At 39.1% G+C, this 20,540-nt stretch overlaps 1 protein-coding gene across 1 annotated transcript; it reads right to left on the bottom strand.

Annotated features, from left to right (window-relative positions):
• Nucleotides 1-1,135: 1,135 nt before the first annotated feature.
• LOC144013401 (differentially expressed in FDCP 6 homolog) lies at nucleotides 1,136-19,582 on the bottom strand. Its single transcript, XM_077512213.1, has 11 exons — nucleotides 19,390-19,582; nucleotides 16,250-16,390; nucleotides 15,260-15,445; nucleotides 10,172-10,399; nucleotides 9,936-10,082; nucleotides 6,728-6,836; nucleotides 6,352-6,650; nucleotides 5,309-5,475; nucleotides 3,753-3,951; nucleotides 2,075-2,165; nucleotides 1,136-1,856 (listed from the first exon to the last, which is right to left on the bottom strand). The coding sequence occupies exons 1-11, from the start codon at nucleotides 19,483-19,485 to the stop codon at nucleotides 1,654-1,656; spliced, it is 1,866 nt and encodes a 621-aa protein (XP_077368339.1). The 5' UTR covers nucleotides 19,486-19,582; the 3' UTR covers nucleotides 1,136-1,653.
• Between the last annotated feature and the right edge of the window lie 958 nt (nucleotides 19,583-20,540).

Raw genomic sequence — 20,540 nt, 5'->3', positions numbered from 1 at the left:
CCACTTGACGTCAAATGTCAGTACGCCGCTGTAAAATAAATAAATAAATATTACATTCGTAACACAAAATACAGCAGACACCATAAAGCACTGAAACAATGCTAAATTTCATGGTGAGGCAAAAGGTTAAGAAGTAAATATGATCGCAAATTCAAATTTTTATAGAAATTGTATATATCTTATTATGAGTAAACTAAGTACTTACGTCATATTAGAACATGCTCTCATAATCCTAGAAAAATAATTCCTCATGGGAAATTCTTCTGGAACTCTCAATTTGCAAATATAAATTGGTGAAAAACATAGCTGGTTCTTTAAATTTAAAAGAAAATAACTATATATAAAGTATGCGAAATACATATAATAATATTGCATAACATATCCAACAAATGTGTATGCCTCAAGATGTATTAAATTTAGATGATAGATGTACATTTTCTAAGATTGATCAAGAATGTGCAATTCATATTTTTTTGTGATTTTTATTTGGGTCTGGAAATGGGTAGAGAATTATATACGAAAGACTGAGGGGTAAAAATGTTATCACTATCTAATATTATCAGCCAATTTTTTTTCAGATTTCTGGCATCAATTCGAGCCCCAGTTGGAGTCACTTTGTGTTCACTTCTGTCTTGTTAAAACACATTTTCACCATTGTACGCACCAGTGCAAACATTGGTGAGTTTTCAGGCATCTTCTGGTCCTTAAAAAGGATTTGATTTGATCTGATTTGACCTTTGTCTCGAACAAATACAAAAACAAAAACAAAAAAGAAACAAAAAAGTGTTCGGTTCGAGAAGGGGCAGAAAGAAGCCAAAGCTTATTAATCCATCCATCCATTTTCTTAAGCGCCTCTTCCTCACAAAGGTCGCGGGAGCTATTAGTTGCAAGACTTGAAACGAACGCAAGACTGCTGCTCGGGTCCTACCAAGAATTAGCAATATAAATGTGAAGATTTACTTGCTGTTATGTATTACTTACTGGTCCCCATCATAATCCATGCTGCTTTAAGCAATTACCTGTACACACAATGAGCGACATGACCACCAAAACAGCAACCAATGATGCATCTACAACAGTGCCCGGAAAAAAACAAAACAAAACAAAAACAGCCAATGAAGACACAGTCAGACAGTCACTCTTTTCATTTGTTTCATTATTTGAATGTACATATGTAAATACGGTTGCATTGTCCACAATGAAGTAAAGTGACGTTGCACATATCACAACATTGAAATTATGTAAATTATCTTTCATTACATGTAAAAAAAAAAAGAGGAAGTACTATGTCGTCAAAATCTTTATACACAGAAAATTTGAGCAGCCTCCTACGCCTAAATATGAAAATGCTGATAAGCATTGTTAGCTTTTCTAATATGTGTCCAAACGTTTACATTTTAACATCACAATGTTTCAATTGTTCGCATTTTCATTCATACAAGCCTGAGGCGTGTTTGGTATCCAGATCAGATCTGGTTAAAAAAAAATGCAAGGCACAGTGCCTCATTAAGACAATTAAAAATATGAAAATGAAATTAGTATATTTAACATTGTTCAACATTTGATGCTGCCACTTCAGTTTTAAATGCCCAACTCCTCCAGTCCTAAAATACAAACGATTGGTTGCATAGGCATCGTATATCAATCATGCATTTATGAGACGTTCAGGTCCCCATTCGAAGCGTGGGAGTTGTGTGTCTCTAAATCGGCATCGCATCTGAGGCCGGCGTCAACATTTTTTTTACATTCCTCATTATGATCCTCGGATCCCGATATCCTTCTGAAATTCAGCCCAGGATCTCTCTGGCTCGGAATTTGGAAGGATGGTAGGGAGCTTCTCAACAAAGGTCTTTTATCTGGACAAAAAGGCATGTGAAGGACAGATAAAATCATGTTAAATCAAGATTTTTGACTTGTGAATATTTAATAAAAAGGGACAGAAAGCCCATTACGTGATGTGACGCTCTACTATGTTTGCCTTGGGCATCCAAATGACAAGCTATGGACCTGCACTGAGCCACATTTTGTTCCTTCCCGCTTCTAATCTCACTACACATATTGAGCGGAAACTCACCGCCAGGTCCAATGGGTCGCATCAGTCTGTTCATCTGAACATTCCAGTGTTTGACGTTGGTGCTCGCTTGTCGGAGTTTCTTTTGAGCAGCCTATATATAGAGAGGGTCAAAACAAGCCATCAAAATATATTAGAAAAAAACAAAAAACATGCAGTTGAGACCTTCAAGTTCCTGGGAATTGCAATCTCCCAGGACCTGAAGTGGGAGACCAACATCAACTCCATCCTGAAAAAGGCCCAGCAGAGGAAGTACTTCCTGTAGCTCAGGGGTGTCCAAACTACGGCCCGGGGGCCATTTGCGGCCCGCCGTCCATTTTCAGTGGCCCACGACATATGCTAAAAATGGCATTTGACTCAGTTCAAATAAAATAAAAACAAAAATGTTTGGAGATGGTCAAAGTAAGAAGGGAGGGTGTCGAAAAACACAGGTGCCATTTTAGTTAACTAAAACTAACGAAGAAATTAAAATTCAAAAAACAATTTCGTTAACGAAATAAAATAAAAACGAAGATGCTTTTTAAAAAAGAAAACTAACTGAAACTACATTTTATGTTTAAAAAAGTAAATAATCTAAAACTAACTATAATTACAGCAAAAATGTCTTTCGTTTTAGTCTTTGGTAATTAATTTAATGCATGAGCCTTTGGGGATGATTTTAAGTGTGATTTTTAGTAGATTTATTTTGATATAAACTGGAATAATGACGCGCACAAGTAATACACATAAAAAAATAAAAAATAAAACTAACACTGAAACTAACTAACCTAAAACTAAGCATTTATTAAAGAACTAAAACTAATAAAAAAAACTATCAGAACCACCCCGAAAACTAATTAAAACTAACTACATAAAAAAAAAAAAAACTCAAAACAAAATGAAAACTAAAATGAAAAATTCCCAAACTATAATAACCCTACTGCCATATTACAAATAAATTGGTTTATGTACTGTTGCATTTTTCTAAATATGCAAAAGCACAAATAAATTATTTGTACAATTTTTAGGACTAAACACAATTTCTCTTCATAACATTATGTGGCCCTTGCGTCCTTCTGATTTTCTGGATGTGGCCCTCAAGTGAAAAAGAACGGCCTGCAACAGGAGCTGTTGAGACAGTTCTATACAGCTATCACTGAATCAGTTGAATCAGTCCTATGTTTCTCCATAACAGAGGAAATAACCCCTTTAAAACCCAAATATATATATAAAAAAAAAAAAGAGCTCATACTAAAAAAAAGCACAATATTGTGCTTTTGTACATAACAGGAATGCATATTAATTCACCTACAATCGCTAATAACAATATTGAGGCACTTACTTGCTAATGCAAGCACATATTGATCGCTTCACAAGCAAATTAGGTTCCCCTTCATAATTTTTAAACATAGAAGGCCAAAACATCCCTAATGAAAATTAGATTGCACTAATAAACTAGCCACGAGAGGGTGCTAGAACTGCATAAATGGAAATCAACCTGACTTTTTTTTTTTAACAGATGTGTTCCTTTTAAATATTGTGAACATGACGACGACGATATTGTGGCAGTTTTAATATCACGATATCACGATATTGCCCTTATCGTGACATCCCTAGCAAACGTGCATGAAAACCCGAGTATGCTCCTATTCAGGAGTAATGCAATAAAGAAAAGAGGACTGCTGTTGTGTTTTTTGCTTACCACAACATCCTGGTCAACCCTGTGTCGGTTGGCCCGGACCTCCTCAAGCTGCCTCTGCGCCTCATCCAGGGCCCGGGACTTGGATTCCATCTCCTGTTTTAGCTCTTGCTTCTCTCGCTGTGTCTTCAGGATATACTCTTCCTGCTCTTCTTGCAGGGTCATCAGTGCCTTCATTTTCTCCTCTTCCTCAGCAAGTAACCTGCACCCAGCCCAGAGCATCCACAAAAAGGTCTTCAAACATCTTTTGTCTTTTAATTAAAGGCCCCTATACAGAAGGTCCTCAGCGGATGTGTCAGCTGTCCTCAAGAAAACTAGCATGCCTTTTTTGACAGCCAAACATGTTCATCTATGTTTCAAATCTAAATAGTGCACCACTAATTCGTGCCATAAAATCTGTTCTTAGACGTTTTTTTTTGTTTTTTTTTGAATGAGCGACATGCACAATAATAATCCAAGTATTACTGTATTTGTTGTTTTCATTTTCAATGGGAATCTAAAATTATTGCTTTTTTTTTTTTTTACTTAAGTGTAAGTCCTTTTACATAACTTGAGTTAGAGTAAAAAGTAGAATAATAATTGTATTCAGTTATTTGGATTTAAATGGTATCTACATTCCTGTAGTCAGCCTATGCCAGTGCTTCACAAATAGTGGGGCGGGCCCCCCCCCCCCCAGGGGGGCGCGAGGCACCATCAAGGGGGGCGCGTTTGACCCTGCGGAACATGTTTTTTTTATTTTTTATCTTTTTTTACTGTCCGAGAATAAAGTGCAATTGCACCTCCACTACATTAGGGGGCAGTGGCGCGCTCATTATTGGCAGAGTGTGCGCAGGGAGCATTCGCTCTGTGGTGTAGGGGTTTTGTTTGCACTGAGCATGCGCGCTTTGCACACAGCAAAAAAAAGTAAAAAAATCAGCACAAATTATTTTATATATTTTGTTTTGCAGATTAAAGTTTTGTTTTTTGTTTTTAATATTGTCCTCCTGAGTTAATGTTGATGATCAGTTTGAATGCATTATTATTTCTTGATTTTATGTAATTTTATTTTTCCGTATCATATGGTTTGACATCGTAAAAAAATGTTTATAGTTTAATTAAGGATTTTATTTTAGTTTTTAATTTCAGATGCACTTTAAATCTTTTCTGTTACAGTTAATAAAGCTATTCTTTGTTGTAACTTGGTCCACATTTTTTGTTTTTTTATTCTCTTTTACGTTATTAAGGATACAGCATTATGCAGAGGTGTGCTTATAACAATTTTATAGACAAATGATACTATTTATAGTCGATGGGGGGGGGTCGAGATGTTTTCTTCTTACTGGGAGGGGGCATGACAGAAAATAATTGAGAAGCACTGGCCTATGCCAACTTAATGTTATGTAATTCTTTGTAAATTTATTATTACTTCATTGTCACTACTTTACATCTATTCTGGGAATGTGTGCAGGGGGGGGGGGGGGGGGGGGGGGGGGGGGGGGGGGTGACATCTCAATTCCTTCCAGTCCAAAAACAAAAGTGGAAAATAACATTCATATTTTCTTGGTTCAAGCCGACTTTACCCTGCTTGAGCATAGCGGAAGGCCTCCTCATCCAGCCTGGCTCTGATCTCCTGCTGCAGCGCCTCCTCCAGTCGCTTCTGCATCTCTTCCAGCTCACGGATCCTCTTTCGCTGCCTTTCCGCTTCCTCTTCCTTCAGCGCCATCTCCGTCTGCATGCTGATTCGCACCTTGACACCCGCACAGTAAGAAGTAGGGGTGTGGTCAAAAGATCGATACGACAATATATCGCTGCGGGCCTCATTACAATACACGTATCGATACGCAGGCGTCAGAATCGATATTGCTCATTAACTTTAAATAGGCAGTTAACGTTTGCCTTTGCAGCTTGCATTGTAGCTAAAAAATAAAAACCAGCAGCGTCTTTGAAGTTAATTGCCTTCAATTAATGCAAAAATAGCTCACCAGTGATTGGACACTGTGTCTTGCTAAGATAAATGAAACCAGAGGAGGAATATCAACATTTATTTACTTATAAACGTAACATGGCACGTGTCTTAATGTACCAATTTTCGTATCATTTTGTTTAAAAACGAAATAGAATGTGTTACATGAAAAAAAATGCTTTTTATTTCCCCAAATATTTCAAATAAGCACATTTTAGAGCTGTAATTTTAATAATTTGATATTTTTGCTCATAACGGCCATGCCTATTAATAAATTTAGACCAGGCATGCCGCTAGGTGGTAAACCAGAAGAGCTACTAACTAAAATATTTTTGTCAGTCAGCATAACAAACGTATCCTTTAGGTATACATATGACTGTTTTTAAAATGCAAGAAAATTAATGTAATATATCGGGATACGTATCGCCTTGAAGATCAAGTATTGGGATACATATGTATCGCGATACGTATCGTATCGTGACACATGTATTGTGATACGTATCGTATCGTGACACGTGTATCGCGATACGTATCGTATCGTGACACATGTATCGTGATACGTATCGTATCGTGAGGTTGGCGGCAATACCCAGCCCTAGTAAGAAGGACATCTCTCAAAGCCGACTCTTCTCGCGTTTACCGCCGCGCTCAGTCGCTCACCTCCTCGGCCTCCCGCAGCTGCACCTCCAAAGTCTGCTGGAGCTGCTCGTGTTGCTGGCGTCGCCTCTCTTCGTCCTGCTCCAGGAGAACCTGCGCCTGCTTCTGCGCCTCCCTCAAGAGCTCGAGTTCCGCCAGCTTCCGCTCCCGTTCCTCCTGGAGGGCCCGGAGCCTCTGCAGCTCCTCCTCCTTGGCCTGTTGCCTCTTCTCACGCTGCTCACGCTGCTCGTGCCGCTTCAGCTTCAAGTCCTTGTGAAGGGACGTCTTCCCCTCCGCGTGCAGCCTGATAGCCGTCTGAATGGCTGTTGGCGGATGACAGGTGAGGTGTAATCAAAGAACCTCCTGTCGGATTGATCGTGATATATTGATTTCTCCCAACCTGTTGTCCATTCTTGTCTCTGTTTGGTGTCAGACGAACTCATCTCATATGTTTTGGAAAGCGTTTTTAGACAAAACATGCATCTTTTACCATCGCGGTCTGGCAACACCTTAAACGAAGACAGCATGCAAGATATTATGCAATGATAATAAAGTCTTTTACTTTGATTCGGCAAGTAAATGTCACGCGAGACGCAGAATTTGCACCCAAAAGCAGACAGGACATGGAAGTGGAAAAGTAAAAGTGTTTATATTCAAAAACACAAAGTCACAACAGAGAGCAGGACTAAGAACCTTGATGAGGCTGGATGCAGAGAAACCTCGACGAGCTGACAAAAAAAACGGACGACCATTTACACTCACATTGAATGGGAACTGAACCCACGCTGCCTGTACCAAAGTCAGACCATTACACCTTCAGTGACGTGTCCAAAGCAATGTTCCCTCTAATTTTCCGTGTGACTGTGCATTCACTAGGGCTGGCTATTGCCGCCAACCTCACGATACGTATCACGATACATGTTCACGATACGATACGTATCACGATACATGTGTCACGATACGATACGTATCACGATACATGTGTCACGATACGATACGTATCGCGATACATATGTATCCCAATACATGACCGTCAAGGCGATACGTTCCGATATATTACATTACTTTTCTTGCATTTTATAAAAACAGTCATATGTATACCTAAAGGATATGTTTGTTATGCTGACTGACAAAAATATTTTAGTTAGTAGCTCTTCTGGTTTACCACCTAGCGGCATGCCTGGTCTAAATTTATTAGGCATGAGCCGTTATGAGCAAAAATATCAAATTATTAGAATTACAGCTCTAAAATGTGCTTATTTGAAATATTTGGGGAAATAAAAAGCATTTTTTTCATGTAACACATTCTATTTCGTTTTTAAACAAAATAATTCGAAAATTGGTACATTAAGACACGTGCCATGTTACGTTTATAAGTAAATAAATGTTGATATTCCTCCTCTGGTTTCATTTTTCTGAGCAAGACAGTGTCCAATCACTGGTGAGCTATTTTTGGATTAATTGAAGGCAATTAACTTCAAAGACGCTGCTGGTTTTTATTTTTTAGGTACAATGCAAGCTGCAAAGGCAAACGTTAACTGCCTATTTAAAGTTAATGAGCAATATCGATTCTGACGCCTGCGTATCGATACGTGTATTGTAATGAGGCCCGCAACGATATATTGCCGTATCGATTTTTTGAGCACACCCCTAGCATTCACGCAAACTTCTTGAGCAATCCATGGATTAGGGTGTGCGACATCCATGGACTTATATACAAACTCGCAATGCCACTTATTCACCATAGCGAGAAGTGAAGCCACCGGCAGCCATCTTACGTTGCCAACCACTAAGCCGACCAAACTTGAAAATATTCGTTTTCCCGCAGCGTTTTCATATTAATTTACTGTCTCCACAGTGAAATGCCGCCATGCATGGCGTATGGTTGTACGGCTAAGACTGCAAGAAGCACTACATGCACGTCATTGTTATGAAATTAACGCATATATACATTTTCTCTTATAAGCTATATCTGTGAGGGCTATTCAAAAGCTTGTCCGCATCATGTTGTCAGAACCATGAACAATGAAATGAACACAAAGGCCATCAGGATAAAATTGGCTGTGAAATGTAAACCCAACTGAGTCCATTTCTATACAGTAAGCTCTTGACAACATCATACATGCACATGGCAGCCAAACCAGTATTACACCTGTCCAAAACCTGAGATCATAAATTACATGACGTATGTATGTTACAAAAAAAATTCAAACCTTGTACATCATTTTTCAGACGATTAGATTCTGCCCTAGTTTGTTACTTGTCTTTAATCACAGCTTATTTTAGGCATAATAAAGTCTCAAAACAATTTTTATCAATATGGGCCTACATCGTCCACTCAAAAATAATGGAAAACGTAATTTATTCAAACGTGAACATTTCTGAAACGCCTCATTGAAGAGGCTCGTAAACTAGGCCCATATTTGGACTTCCTGAATGGCGCGGTTGCGTCACTGCAGTCTCGTCATTGCTGAGTGTTTGTATCATGTATGCATGCTTCAAAGTGCAGTAGAACAACTGTGTGTGCACCCAAACTGCTATTAAAACTGTAAGTGAAGTGGGAATGGTGTCCTGTTGCGTGCGTGGTGCGCGCGCCTGCTGGCGTCACCGTAGTGACGTAATTCTCATTCATTTTGAACGGAGCGGCTCCGTCCCCACAACACGACATGGCTGTTGTTGTTTTTTTGTTTGTCACATTTTACTTTCCCACTCCATTAAACACACGTACTATATAAAGTTATCATTTGTTTATAAGAAGATAATATAAAAAATACAAACAGTAAATACAGCTGCAGGTTAGGATTTTTTTTTGGTGAGAGCACTGCGCGATTGCGCACGCGCGCAGCTAAGAGGGAAAGTTGGTCCTAGGGCTGCTCGATTATGGAAAAAATAATAATCACGATTATTTTAGAAGTAATTGAAATCACGATTATTCAAACGATTATTTTTATTTGTATTTTTTGGTACAAAACAAGAAAATGTTTAAGCATTTAAAAATATTAAAACTTAAAAAAAAAATAAAAAAATAAAAAAACACTAATTATGTAAGTTCCTTTTGGACCAAACATAATTTATAATAATATTTATTATATTTATGTATGTATTTATTTATTTATTTATGCTGACAAAAACTTGAAGTTTGAGTGCAGGATGATTTTTATTTTATTTTATTTTTATTTTTATATTTTTTTGTACAAAACAAGAAAATGTTCAAGCGTAAAAAAAAAAAATAATAATAAAAAATATTAAGACAAAATTCTTTGAAACACTATAATTATGCAAGTTCCTTTTGGATGAAACATGTATTAAATGTGTTATTTTAAAATAAAAAAAAGACATTTAAACATTTAAACAACAAAAAAAAAAGAGCATTAATCATCTTTTTTTTTAACGATTATGCTGATTTTGTAAAATTGAAGATTGAAAGATTGAAATTGTAATTGAATTTCGATTAACACATTCACTGCCATAGACGGTTTTAGACGTCAAAGATTTTTTTTTTTTTTGTCCTGGACTGGCAGTGAATGAGTTAATTGCGCAGCCCTAGTTGGTCCAAAGAGTTAACGGAAATAGAGGCCATATTTGCAACCAGCATTTGCTGCCTTTACCTCCACACAGCAGTTGCCATCCAAAGCAATGTTGCCCTGGCACTCCTTGCGGTCCTCCCCGGTGTAGTAGAACAAGTTGCTCGGTCTGAGCGTGAACCAGCGCTCCTTCCAGTTTCTCCTGAGATGGCCTCTCTTCCACAAATAACCCTGCAACGCACGCACGCACACACGCACGCGCACAATGTCAGGACTGAAAGCAGATGCAGAACACACACGCACGCACGCACGGCTACTACCTCTTTAAGGACATCGCCGACTATCTCCCTGTATACTTCCTCTATCGCCATGCTGATGACACTCCTATCGATGCCTCTGGCCAGCTTTCCTGCATCCATCATCTCCAAAAACATCCAAACTGTGATGCCTCTCTGCTGCACTGCTTCTTGGGAGAATAAGTCTTCCAGTTCAACACAATTGAACTCAATGCTCATTGCTGCGCAGATCTTCTTGAGTAGGTACTCCACCTGTATGGGGGGGGGGGGGGGTGGATTAAAAAAAAAAAAAAAAAAAGATATGCAGAGAGATTCATGTTTTCATGATTACCATGCAGTGCTATACCAGCTACTTCTATGCTATAAGCTACTACGGAGCCCCTAAGGCAGGGGTGTCAAACTCACGTTAGCTCAGGGGCCGCATGGAGGAAAATATATTAGACTTAGACTTGACTTTATTGATCCCTTTGGGATGGCTCCCTCTGGGATATTTACATGTCCAGCAGCAATGAGAACAGATAATAAAATAAAAAATAATTCAATCAATAAATAAGGTTATTTCACCAGAGATTGAATTAATAATAATAATATAAATAAAATAAAAAGTAAAAATTCAATCAATCAATAAATAAGGTTATTACACCAGAGATTGAATTAATAATAATAATAATAATAATAATAATAATAATAATAATAATAATAATAATAATAATAATAATAATAATAATAATAAATACAAATTCAATCAATCAATAAATTATTATCAAGTAGGGATGTCACGATAAGGGCAATATCGTGATATCGCGATATTAAAACTGCCACAATATCGTCGTCGTCATATTCACAATATTTAAAAGGAACACATTTGTTAAAAAAGTCAGTTTGATTTCCATTTGTGCAGTTCTAGCACCCTCTAGTGGCTAGTTTATTAGTGCTATTTAATTTTCATTAGGGATGTTTTGGCCTTCTATGTTTAAAATGTATGCTAATTGTCAGATGAAGGGGAGCCTAATTTGCTTGTGAAGCGATCAATGTGTGCTTGCATTACCAAGTAAGTGCCTCAATATTGTTATTAGAGATTGTAGGCGGTTTATATGTATTACTGTTATGTACAAAAGCACAATATTTTTTTTTATTTTTTTTTAGTATGAGCTCTCTTTTTTACAATATTGTGATCTTTTTTAAATATCACCAACGTCCCCACAATATCGTGATAATTATCATATCGTGACCTTCATATCGTGATAATATCGCATCGTGATGTTTGCATATCGTTACATCCCTATTATCAAGTGGGCAGCATCGGGAAAACAACGGTATATAACTTAAAAACAATTGCCGTCATTTATACGCAGACTTTCGTGGACCAGCCCTAAATTATGCAGCTGAACTGTAATCATATTGTTCAGAAAAATAACACGAATGCAAATGGAACACGGCAACACTTTTCCGGATGTGTTAAATCGACCTGTTTTGCATATATATTCCCAGAATGCATTGCATGGTGCAGTTAATGATGTTAAAAGGACGTTTAATCCTTGTGATATCCATTTGCGTTACCAGTAATTAAATTTGTGTCGTATTTAACACGTTTAATTCGGTGTATGATTACAAAAAAAACAATAATAATTAAACCGTAGTTTAAGTTGTGTGTAAAATAATGACATCCAGGATGACGATTCCCCGTACAAGTTGCATTGCTCATTTTGAAATTACAAATCTATATGTTTTGATTGTGGCCGGCTGATTAATTAGTCCGACATTGCGAGTTTATTATTATTATTTTTAACTTTACAAAATCATCTCGCGGGCCGGATTAAACCCATTTGGCCGTATGTTTGACACCCCTGCCCTAAGGTGACATGGTAGAAAAAAACAAAACTTTGCGTTCCCTCGCAAAGATTGCGTTCCTGTTTTGTGAATTCCCAGGCTAAAAAAATATATAAAAAAATACTTGTATACTCACTAAAATTTTTGCTTTGTTCTTTTGTTTTTCTCATCTTATTCTTTACTGCTCGACCGATTTCTGTTTCATGTACAGCACTTTGTATACAGCAATGCTTGTTTTAAAGTGCTTTATAAATAAAGTTGAGTTGAGTTGAGTACAGAGCGTCATTGTATTTTTCTTGACACACTGTGCACTGTGTGCAGTTTAGAAAGTGAATGTAGTGGCGCTCAGAAACCAATCTGGGCTCTGAATGTCGGCCTTTTTCTTGAAAACGTCTGTGAAAACCAAATGACAGGAAACCAAAAACGCGAGGTTGAAAGTAAGACAGGAGCCCGAATTGTGGCGTAAAAAGTGTCTGCGTGTTCCATGATGCAGGGAACAAGTTTTCAGTCAAGAGTGCACTTGGTGCTTGTATATGATCTTTTGACATGTTTGTTTTTACAGATCACAGCCTTCTCATTGGAATGAACAAGACGGCAATATAACCTCGAACAACCACATTTGTTTCCCCAGCAAATAAACTAAAAACATATATTTCAAAAACCTATATTCATCAATATCTTTTGAGATTGTGATTTAAAAAAAAGTGTTAAGTGGTATGTTAGCATAGACAGAGAGAGAGAGAGAGAAATTTCTATGTTGACATGTTTAAATGCTTAACGTACATTATATTGCACGTTGTACACTAATTACACTATGTATGTACACTAACGTAATATATAAGTGTGTTTTTTAATTATTTAATCATTATTGAATTATTTTTCCTGCTTAATGTCATCCAGGAAACATAGAATTTGACTTGTGTGTATTATTCAGTTCCCAACGTATATATAGTCTTTTGCTTCACACTTAAGTTAACATTTAACTATTTCAAGGGATCGTTCGGCTTTTTTAACATGAATCTCAATTTGATCCTCACCTCCCGTGTGTGCGATCAGCACTGACTTACCCCTGACAGCGTTCGGCGTTGGACGAGAGGAAAATAGTCCAGCAAGCTGGCTGGGGTGTCGTAAATAAAGCGTTTTTCTTCTAAAAACTATTTGTTTTCAAAAGTGTGATACATTTCCATCACAATACTCCTTTCCTGAAAAAAGTCAGACGCCATTACCGCCAGCCACTACTTTTCTGTTCGTTCGTATCACTGCGCGGCGCCCTGTAGACAGCGAATTGACGCACTGCTGCCAGCTGATCCTTCCGCCTGAAGTTGTTTGCCTTTTCGGCGGAAGTATCAGCTAGCTGGCTGCAGTGCGTCGGTTAGCGCTCTCCAGGGCGCCGCGCAGTGATACGAACGAACAGAAAAGTAGTGGCTGGCGGTAATGGCGTCTGACTTTATTCAGGAAAGAGTATTGTGATGGAAATGTATCACGCTTTTGAAAACAAATAGTTTTTAGAAGAAAAACGATTTATTTCCGAGACCCCAGCCAGCTTGCTGGACTATTTTCCTCTCGTCCAACGCTGAACCGGAACTGGTGTCACCGAACGCTGTCAGGGGTAACCCCGGGTTTTCACCGGTTGCGGTGCGGTTGCGGTGCGGTGCGGCGCCGCAAGCAATTAGATTCCATTCATTCGAATGGTGCAGTCTACACCGCTTGCGGGTGCGTTGCGTGTTGACTGCGGAAGGCCTGCGGCGTGCCGCAAGCCTTCCGCAAGGATAGCCTATTTTCTATTTTTGCCGGACGCCGCATGCGGTAGGCCTCCGGCAAATGGCAAGCTAGCACAAAACACATCGAGCGGGACAGGAAGACCGACGCAGTTTCAAAATAAATTTCCGGTTACCTTTCAGAATAAAATACTCGCCAGCTCGTATTTCGCAAGCTTATCAGCAGAACGTGACGTGGGCGTCGCCGGGCCATGTGCTCATTCACGGTTTAGACACCAGCGAACATGGACGAGGAGAGGTTTATATTGGAGGTGGAAAACCACAAAATAATATATGACACGGCACATCCTTTTTATAAGGACTGTAATGTATTGTGAGTTTGATGTTCGCGATTGCTTGTTGTGCCCGTCTCGCTTGCCGTACTGAGCGGCAGCCGGACGCGGAAGACAGAAATAAAGAGTGGCGCTCGCCTTGAGCACGCACTGACCCGACTCTCGTTATTAATATACTTTACAAGGACAACCAAAAAAAAGATGCTGCATGGAATCTCATAGCAGAAGAAGCACAGACTTTCTGTATGTTTGTCGTTGTGAAATGCCACATGATCGCGCGCGCACGGTCCCGCGAGACACGTTGGGAAATGGGCGGCGACGGAGCTGCCGGACCGCAGCTGTGCGGAGCCGGTGTGGATTGACAAAAAAATTGACCCGTCCGGAGCACGCAGTCAAGACGCACCGCACCGCAACCGCAGTCAGTGAAAACCCGTGGTAAGTCAGTGCTGATCGCACACACGGGAGGTGAGGATCAAATTGAGATTCATGTTAAAAAAAATCCGCACGATAACTTTAACTATTTAACTGAAGCTTGAAGTTTTCATTTTTTTTTCTGCAATTTGGTTAATGTATTATAAATGAATCCTAAATTCGGGGGTGGTTTGTATTTTATTTTGTAATTTGAATCTCTATTGCACTTTCAGAACTAAACAAAAGAGCTTTCTTTAACATTATCTGCCATTGGTTTATTAGAGGAATGGTGGCTGACTGGTTAGCACAGCCGCCTCCCTTTTACAGCGGGTGCGAGATCGACTCCGGAATTCGGCCTTCCTGACTGGAGTTTGCATGTTCTCCCTGTGCTTAATTGGTTTCCTCCCACATTCCAAAAAAACATGCATAGTAGGTTAAGTGGAGCGACTAAATTGTCCCAAGGTGTGATTGTGAGTGTTTATGGTTGTTCGTATTTATTTCAACAAATTTAGTCCAAGTACTAAGATGTATTGGGTTAAGAGTTCTGTATAACTTAGAGTGCAAATACTTGCAATGATATTTTTTAAGTAAATCTTACAAGTTGTTTTTTTTTTCAGTGTAGATGTGAATATGTGTACGGATGTTAGTCTATTTGTACCCTGCAATTGGCTGACAACCAATTTGGGGTGTACCTCGCCTCTTGCACAGCTGGAATAGGGGCCGTGACCTTAATGACGATATTCGGTTTAAGGAACAACAAATTCCTGTTTCTCACATAGACCATTTAGAAAATAAATTGCCCAATTCTGCGTTTGACCAACCTCATCAGCGACCATCACCAGAGGGTACTTGTCCTCCGACAGAAAGTTAAAAAGGCACCAAAGCCGAAATGCGTCACGCTCTGCCAGAACTGTGTTTGAATTTCTGTTGGGTTTGTAGTTCTTCTTAGCTGTCAGAGTCCAACACAGCTCGTCCACATCTTCCTTGTTGAAGGAGCCTTCGACTACCTACGAAAAAATGAAAACGATATTGTTAGCACTAGGGGTGTAAAAAAAAAAATCGATTCGGCGATATATCTCGATACGACACCGCGCGATTCTCGAATCGATTCAATAATCGGCAGAATCGTTTTTTTTTTTTTTTTGTTTTTGTTTTTTTTGTAGGATTCACACCTTGAGCATGGAAGAATGTTATATGAACGGAACATTAAGCCTTAATATTTTATTTTAATGCTGTTCAAACATGAAACAGATTACAACCTCTATAAGACTGAAATTTCAGATAAATAAATAATACATTTTCATATAAATCTTACACTCTACAAGCTTACTGATTAGTATTTTCTAAATTTGAATGAAAAAAAATCGCAACAATCGACTTATAAATTCGTATCGGGATTAATCGGTATCGAATCGAATCGTGACCTGTGAATCGTGATACGAATCGAATCGTCAGGTACTAGGTAATTCACACCCCTAGTTAGCACCAAACCATCAGGCTTGGGTCTACTGTATGATGTGAATTTAGGGGGTTCATCTTGTAGTCAGAATGTCAAGCACAATCCGAATGCTTCCAAAAACATGTTCACCTAAAAAAAAAAAAAACTTAATTCAATTAGGTACATGTCACAATGTCACTTTTAAAATGTAGTGCCATGAAATCACGATGTCCCTCCCATCACTGGTGAGCTATTATTACAAAGGGCCCACACGCCACTCATTGGGTTCTTTAGGGGCTGCCTGGTGCCCCCCACCATGTGGATGACCCCATCTTACAGAATGTACAGTATATTTATAATGAAATGAAATCACCTTATCGAGGATGTATTTGTTGAGGTAGGGCATGTAACCCTGACTGGAGACTGGACCGTCATCATCATCGCGGAAGTGCTCCTCCAAAGCAACTGGGTCATGCGGGATGCGCAACACTGTGCAGAGGTTGTGTGATAACACCTGCAAATCCACAAGGATGGAGTCAGTTTCAACATTTTTTTTATTTTTTTTTATGGGAACTGCAGGTTTGATATTCTGAGTGAGACGTGTATTTAAAGTACCGTATTTTCTGCACTATAAGGCGCACCTAAAAGCCTTCAATTTTTTTCAAAAGCTGACCATGCGCCTTATAATCCAGTGTGTCTTATATACGGATCAATATTGAGCCGCAACAGGTCTCGCTGTCGAGACGCTATCGGTGACCCTTCACGCTCGGTGACGCGCATGCGCAGAAGGTCCCGCCATCTTGGATCGCTAGCTAGTACTAATAATAAAACAGCTGTTTATTCATTTTGGGAGTGAATGGAGTTGTCAGAAAGCTGGTTTGTAATCTATTAATAAAGTTGGACTGACCTATCTGACTGTTTTGTTGACATTCCCTTTAGCGCAGCACCATCTAATGGATGCATAACGTAACCCCAGCCTCTACTGTAGCGCCTTATATATGGAAAAAAAATGAAAACATGTCATTCATTGAAGGTGCGCCTTATAATGCGGTGCGGTGCGCCTATATATATATGTATATATATATAATATATATATATATATATATATATATATATATATATATATATATATATATATATATATATATATATATATATATATGGAAAAAGTTTTAAAATATGTCATTCATTGAAGGTGCGCCTTATAATGCGGTGCGCCTTATATATGGGAAAAGTTTTAAAATATGTCATTCATTGAAGGTGCGCCTTGTATATATGGAAAAAGTTTTAAAATATGTCATTCATTGACGGTGCGACTTATAATGCGGTGCGCCTTATATATGTGGAAAACGTTTCAAAATATGTCATTCATTGAAGGTGCGCCTTATATGTAGACAACGCTTTTTTGAATATGTCATTCATTGAAGGTGCGCCTTATAATGCGGTGCGCCTTATATATATATGGAAAAGTTTTAGAATATGTCATTCGTTGAAGGTGCGCCTTATAATGCGGTGCGCCTTATATATGTGGAAAACGTTTCAAAATATGGCATTCATTGAAGGTGCGCCTTATAGCGTGGTGCGCCTTATATGTAGACGCTTTTTTGAATATGTCATTCATTGAAGGTGCGCCTTATAAAGCGGTGCGCCTTATATATATATATATGGAAAAGTTTTGGAATATGTCATTCGTTGAAGGTGCGCCTTATAATGCGGTGCGCCTTATATATGTGGAAAACGTTTCAAAATATGTCATTCATTGAAGGTGCGCCTTATAGCGTGGTGCGCCTTATATGTAGACAACGCTTTTTTTGAATATGTCGTTCATTGAAGGTGCACCTTATGATGCGGTGCGCCTTATATATGGGAAAAGTTTTAAAATATGTCATTCATTGAAGGTGCGCCTTATATATATGGAAAAAGTTTTAAAATATGTCATTCATTGAAGGTGCGCCTTATATATATGGAAAAAGTTTCAAAATATGTCATTCATTGAAGGTGCGCCTTATAGCGTGGTGCGCCTTATATGTAGACAACGCTTTTTTGAATATGTCGTTCATTGAAGGTGCACCTTATAATGCGGTGCGCCTTATATATGGGAAAAGTTTTAAAATATGTCAGTCCCCCATGGCCATACCTTCGCAAATTAGTGACTACTTAACTAGTGTAGTGATTCTCAACTGGCGGGTTTGGAACCAAATCTGGATTTCGGACACAACATGCCACAAGGCATTATGTACATAATGAAAAACTACACGAAAACTAAAAACTATACAACATAATTTATGTCACCAATTGTTAAGTAATAGAGGTTTTCGTTAATTAAACAGACTGCCATGAGTGCCTTCACCTGAAGGTATTGTGAAACATGCTGCAAGGCGTCAAACTCCCCAACCACATCCTGTCTCAAGTCCCCACTCGAGAAAAACATCTGCTGCTATCGAGGCCATGCTAACAGCTTTTGTGAGCAAAAAAGCGCACAGTGCCCTGTCGTACACTGGCAGCGTGTATGTGGCGGATAAGCCCTGTCATGGGGCTGAGGAGCATAGGTGGCTGGAATGAAGTGTGAGCTGGAGTGACATAATCAACCATGAGGCCAAGGAAAAACACAGCCTGCATTGAAAACAGAGACAATGACCAACACGTTCGCACGTTGTCTGAGATCTCACTGTAACAATGTCCCTTTGACACACATATGCTCGCACACGCACATACACACACGTACACACAAGACTTGTGTTGTTTACTCTCAGTTCAACAGGCGGTTTGCTCCGACAGGTCCAGTGCCACAGGACCACTTTACACTATACACACTAGGGGTGTTAAAAAAATAAATAAATCGATTCGCCGATATATCGCGATACTACGTCGCGCAATTCTCGAATCGATTCAATAGGCGGCTGAATCGATTTTTACACTTCCATTTTTAATGGAAAAATATTCAATAAAACGTCTTAATTCGGGTTAGAGTTCACACCTTAAGCATAGAAGAATGTTATATTAATGGAACGTTAAGCCTTAATATTTTATTTGAATGCTGATCAAACATGAAACCTGTATAAAACTGAAGTTTCAGATAAATAAATAATACATTTTCATACAAATCTTACACTCTACAACTTTACGGATTAGTGTTTTCTAAATTTGAATTAAAAAAAAAATCGCAACAATCGACTTATGAATTCGTATCGGGATTAATCGGTATCGAATCGAATCGTGACTTGTGAATCGTGAGACGAATCGAGTCGTCAGATACGAGGCAATTCACACGCCTAAGAAGTGGGGACTCAAGTTCCTATACTAGACTTTTGTTCTATTGCCGCTTAACTTCCGTCTGTTATGTGACACTTTGTACAAGAATAGATCAAATAAAACTCGTAAGGGAAATGGTTGGAATTCAAGCAATGCAACACCAACTCCTACTTTAAGAGGTAGTGTGAGTTTGACGGAGGAAATGACACTGTTATATATATTTTTTTCCAAGGAGAACATTTGATAGATATATCCACTCACCTTCAGCTGAGACTTGGAGACCTTTCCACTCCTCTCCAAATCCAGTGCCGTGAAGCCATACCAGATGGACTTGAGTAGCTCCGAGCGCAGGTCCATGTTTGCACGCTCTGATTTCCTCTATCTTGTACACTGTCTTCTTCCTTCCGCTGCCTCTTGGTGACAGGCACACACCCGCGTCCGCTGTGTTCGCGCTGCGGTCGCGGTCACGGTCACGCAGGCGCAGCAGGATGTTGATCTCCTGCGTGGCAGCGACACCTGCTGGATGTCGTCGGTAGTACCTAAAGAGACTTAGAGGATACGTTCAAGGAGGGCTCCACGGTGAGTATACGGTATCATCATCAAACATACACTTGGCAGTAGGGCTGGGTATTCCCGCCAACCTCACGATACGATACGTTTCACGATACATGTGTCACGATACGATACATATCGCGATACATATGTATCCCAATACTTGAGCTTCAAGGCGATACGTATCCCGATATATTACATTAACTAATTCACTCCCAAAAACGTATTTATACGTTGTTTAGGTTTTTCTATGCTGAAGGTTTTGATGCGGTTTCTGACCTGAAGCGATGGTAATTGTTACAATAAAAAAACGGCCAGCAGGTGGCAGCAAAGTATAAGAGATCAACCAGGTCCATGTTGCAACAAGCTCTTTTTCCCAGTATTTTCAACAGGTTTGTGAATAATGATGAAACTTAGCTAATTCTAATGCTAATGCTACAAAACATAAAAACCTAAAAAAATATATATACTGTACTTTTTTTTTTTTTTTCCCTGATGAAAGAGACACATTTTTTTTTTGATAGCAATAGAACATGAAAATGGCTGGGAGTGAATGAGTTAATTTTCTTGCATTTTATAAAAACAGTCATATGTATACTTAAGTGGCACGGTGGCGAGTGGTTAGCACGTCCGCCTCCCAGTTCTGAGGACTCCGGTTCGAGTCCAGGCTCCGGCCTTCCTGGGTGGAGTTTGCATGTTCTCCCCATGTCCGCGTGGGTCTTCTCCGGGTACTCCGGTCTCCTCCCACATTCCAAAGACATGCACGGCAGGTTAATTGGGTGCTCCGAATTGTCCCTAGGTGTGCTTGTGGGTGTGGATGGTTGTTCGTCTCTGTGTTGCCCTGCGATTGGCTGGCAACC

This window comes from Festucalex cinctus, chromosome 2 (assembly GCF_051991245.1).
Source record: "Festucalex cinctus isolate MCC-2025b chromosome 2, RoL_Fcin_1.0, whole genome shotgun sequence".
Classification (NCBI taxonomy): domain Eukaryota; kingdom Metazoa; phylum Chordata; class Actinopteri; order Syngnathiformes; family Syngnathidae; genus Festucalex; species Festucalex cinctus.
Note: the sequence above shows the minus strand (reverse complement) of the source record. Positions and strands in the feature narration are given on the sequence as shown.

Coding starts and splice junctions, on each gene's coding strand:
- LOC144013401 (XM_077512213.1), bottom strand. CDS start 19,485: ATGGACCTGCGCTCGGAGCTACTCAAGTCCATCTGGTATGGCTTCACG. Junction 15,446..16,249: donor ACAAATACATCCTCGATAAG/GTGATTTCATTT, acceptor ATTTTTTCGTAG/GTAGTCGAAGGCTCCTTCAA. Junction 6,651..6,727: donor GAGACAAGAATGGACAACAG/GTTGGGAGAAAT, acceptor ATCCGCCAACAG/CCATTCAGACGGCTATCAGG.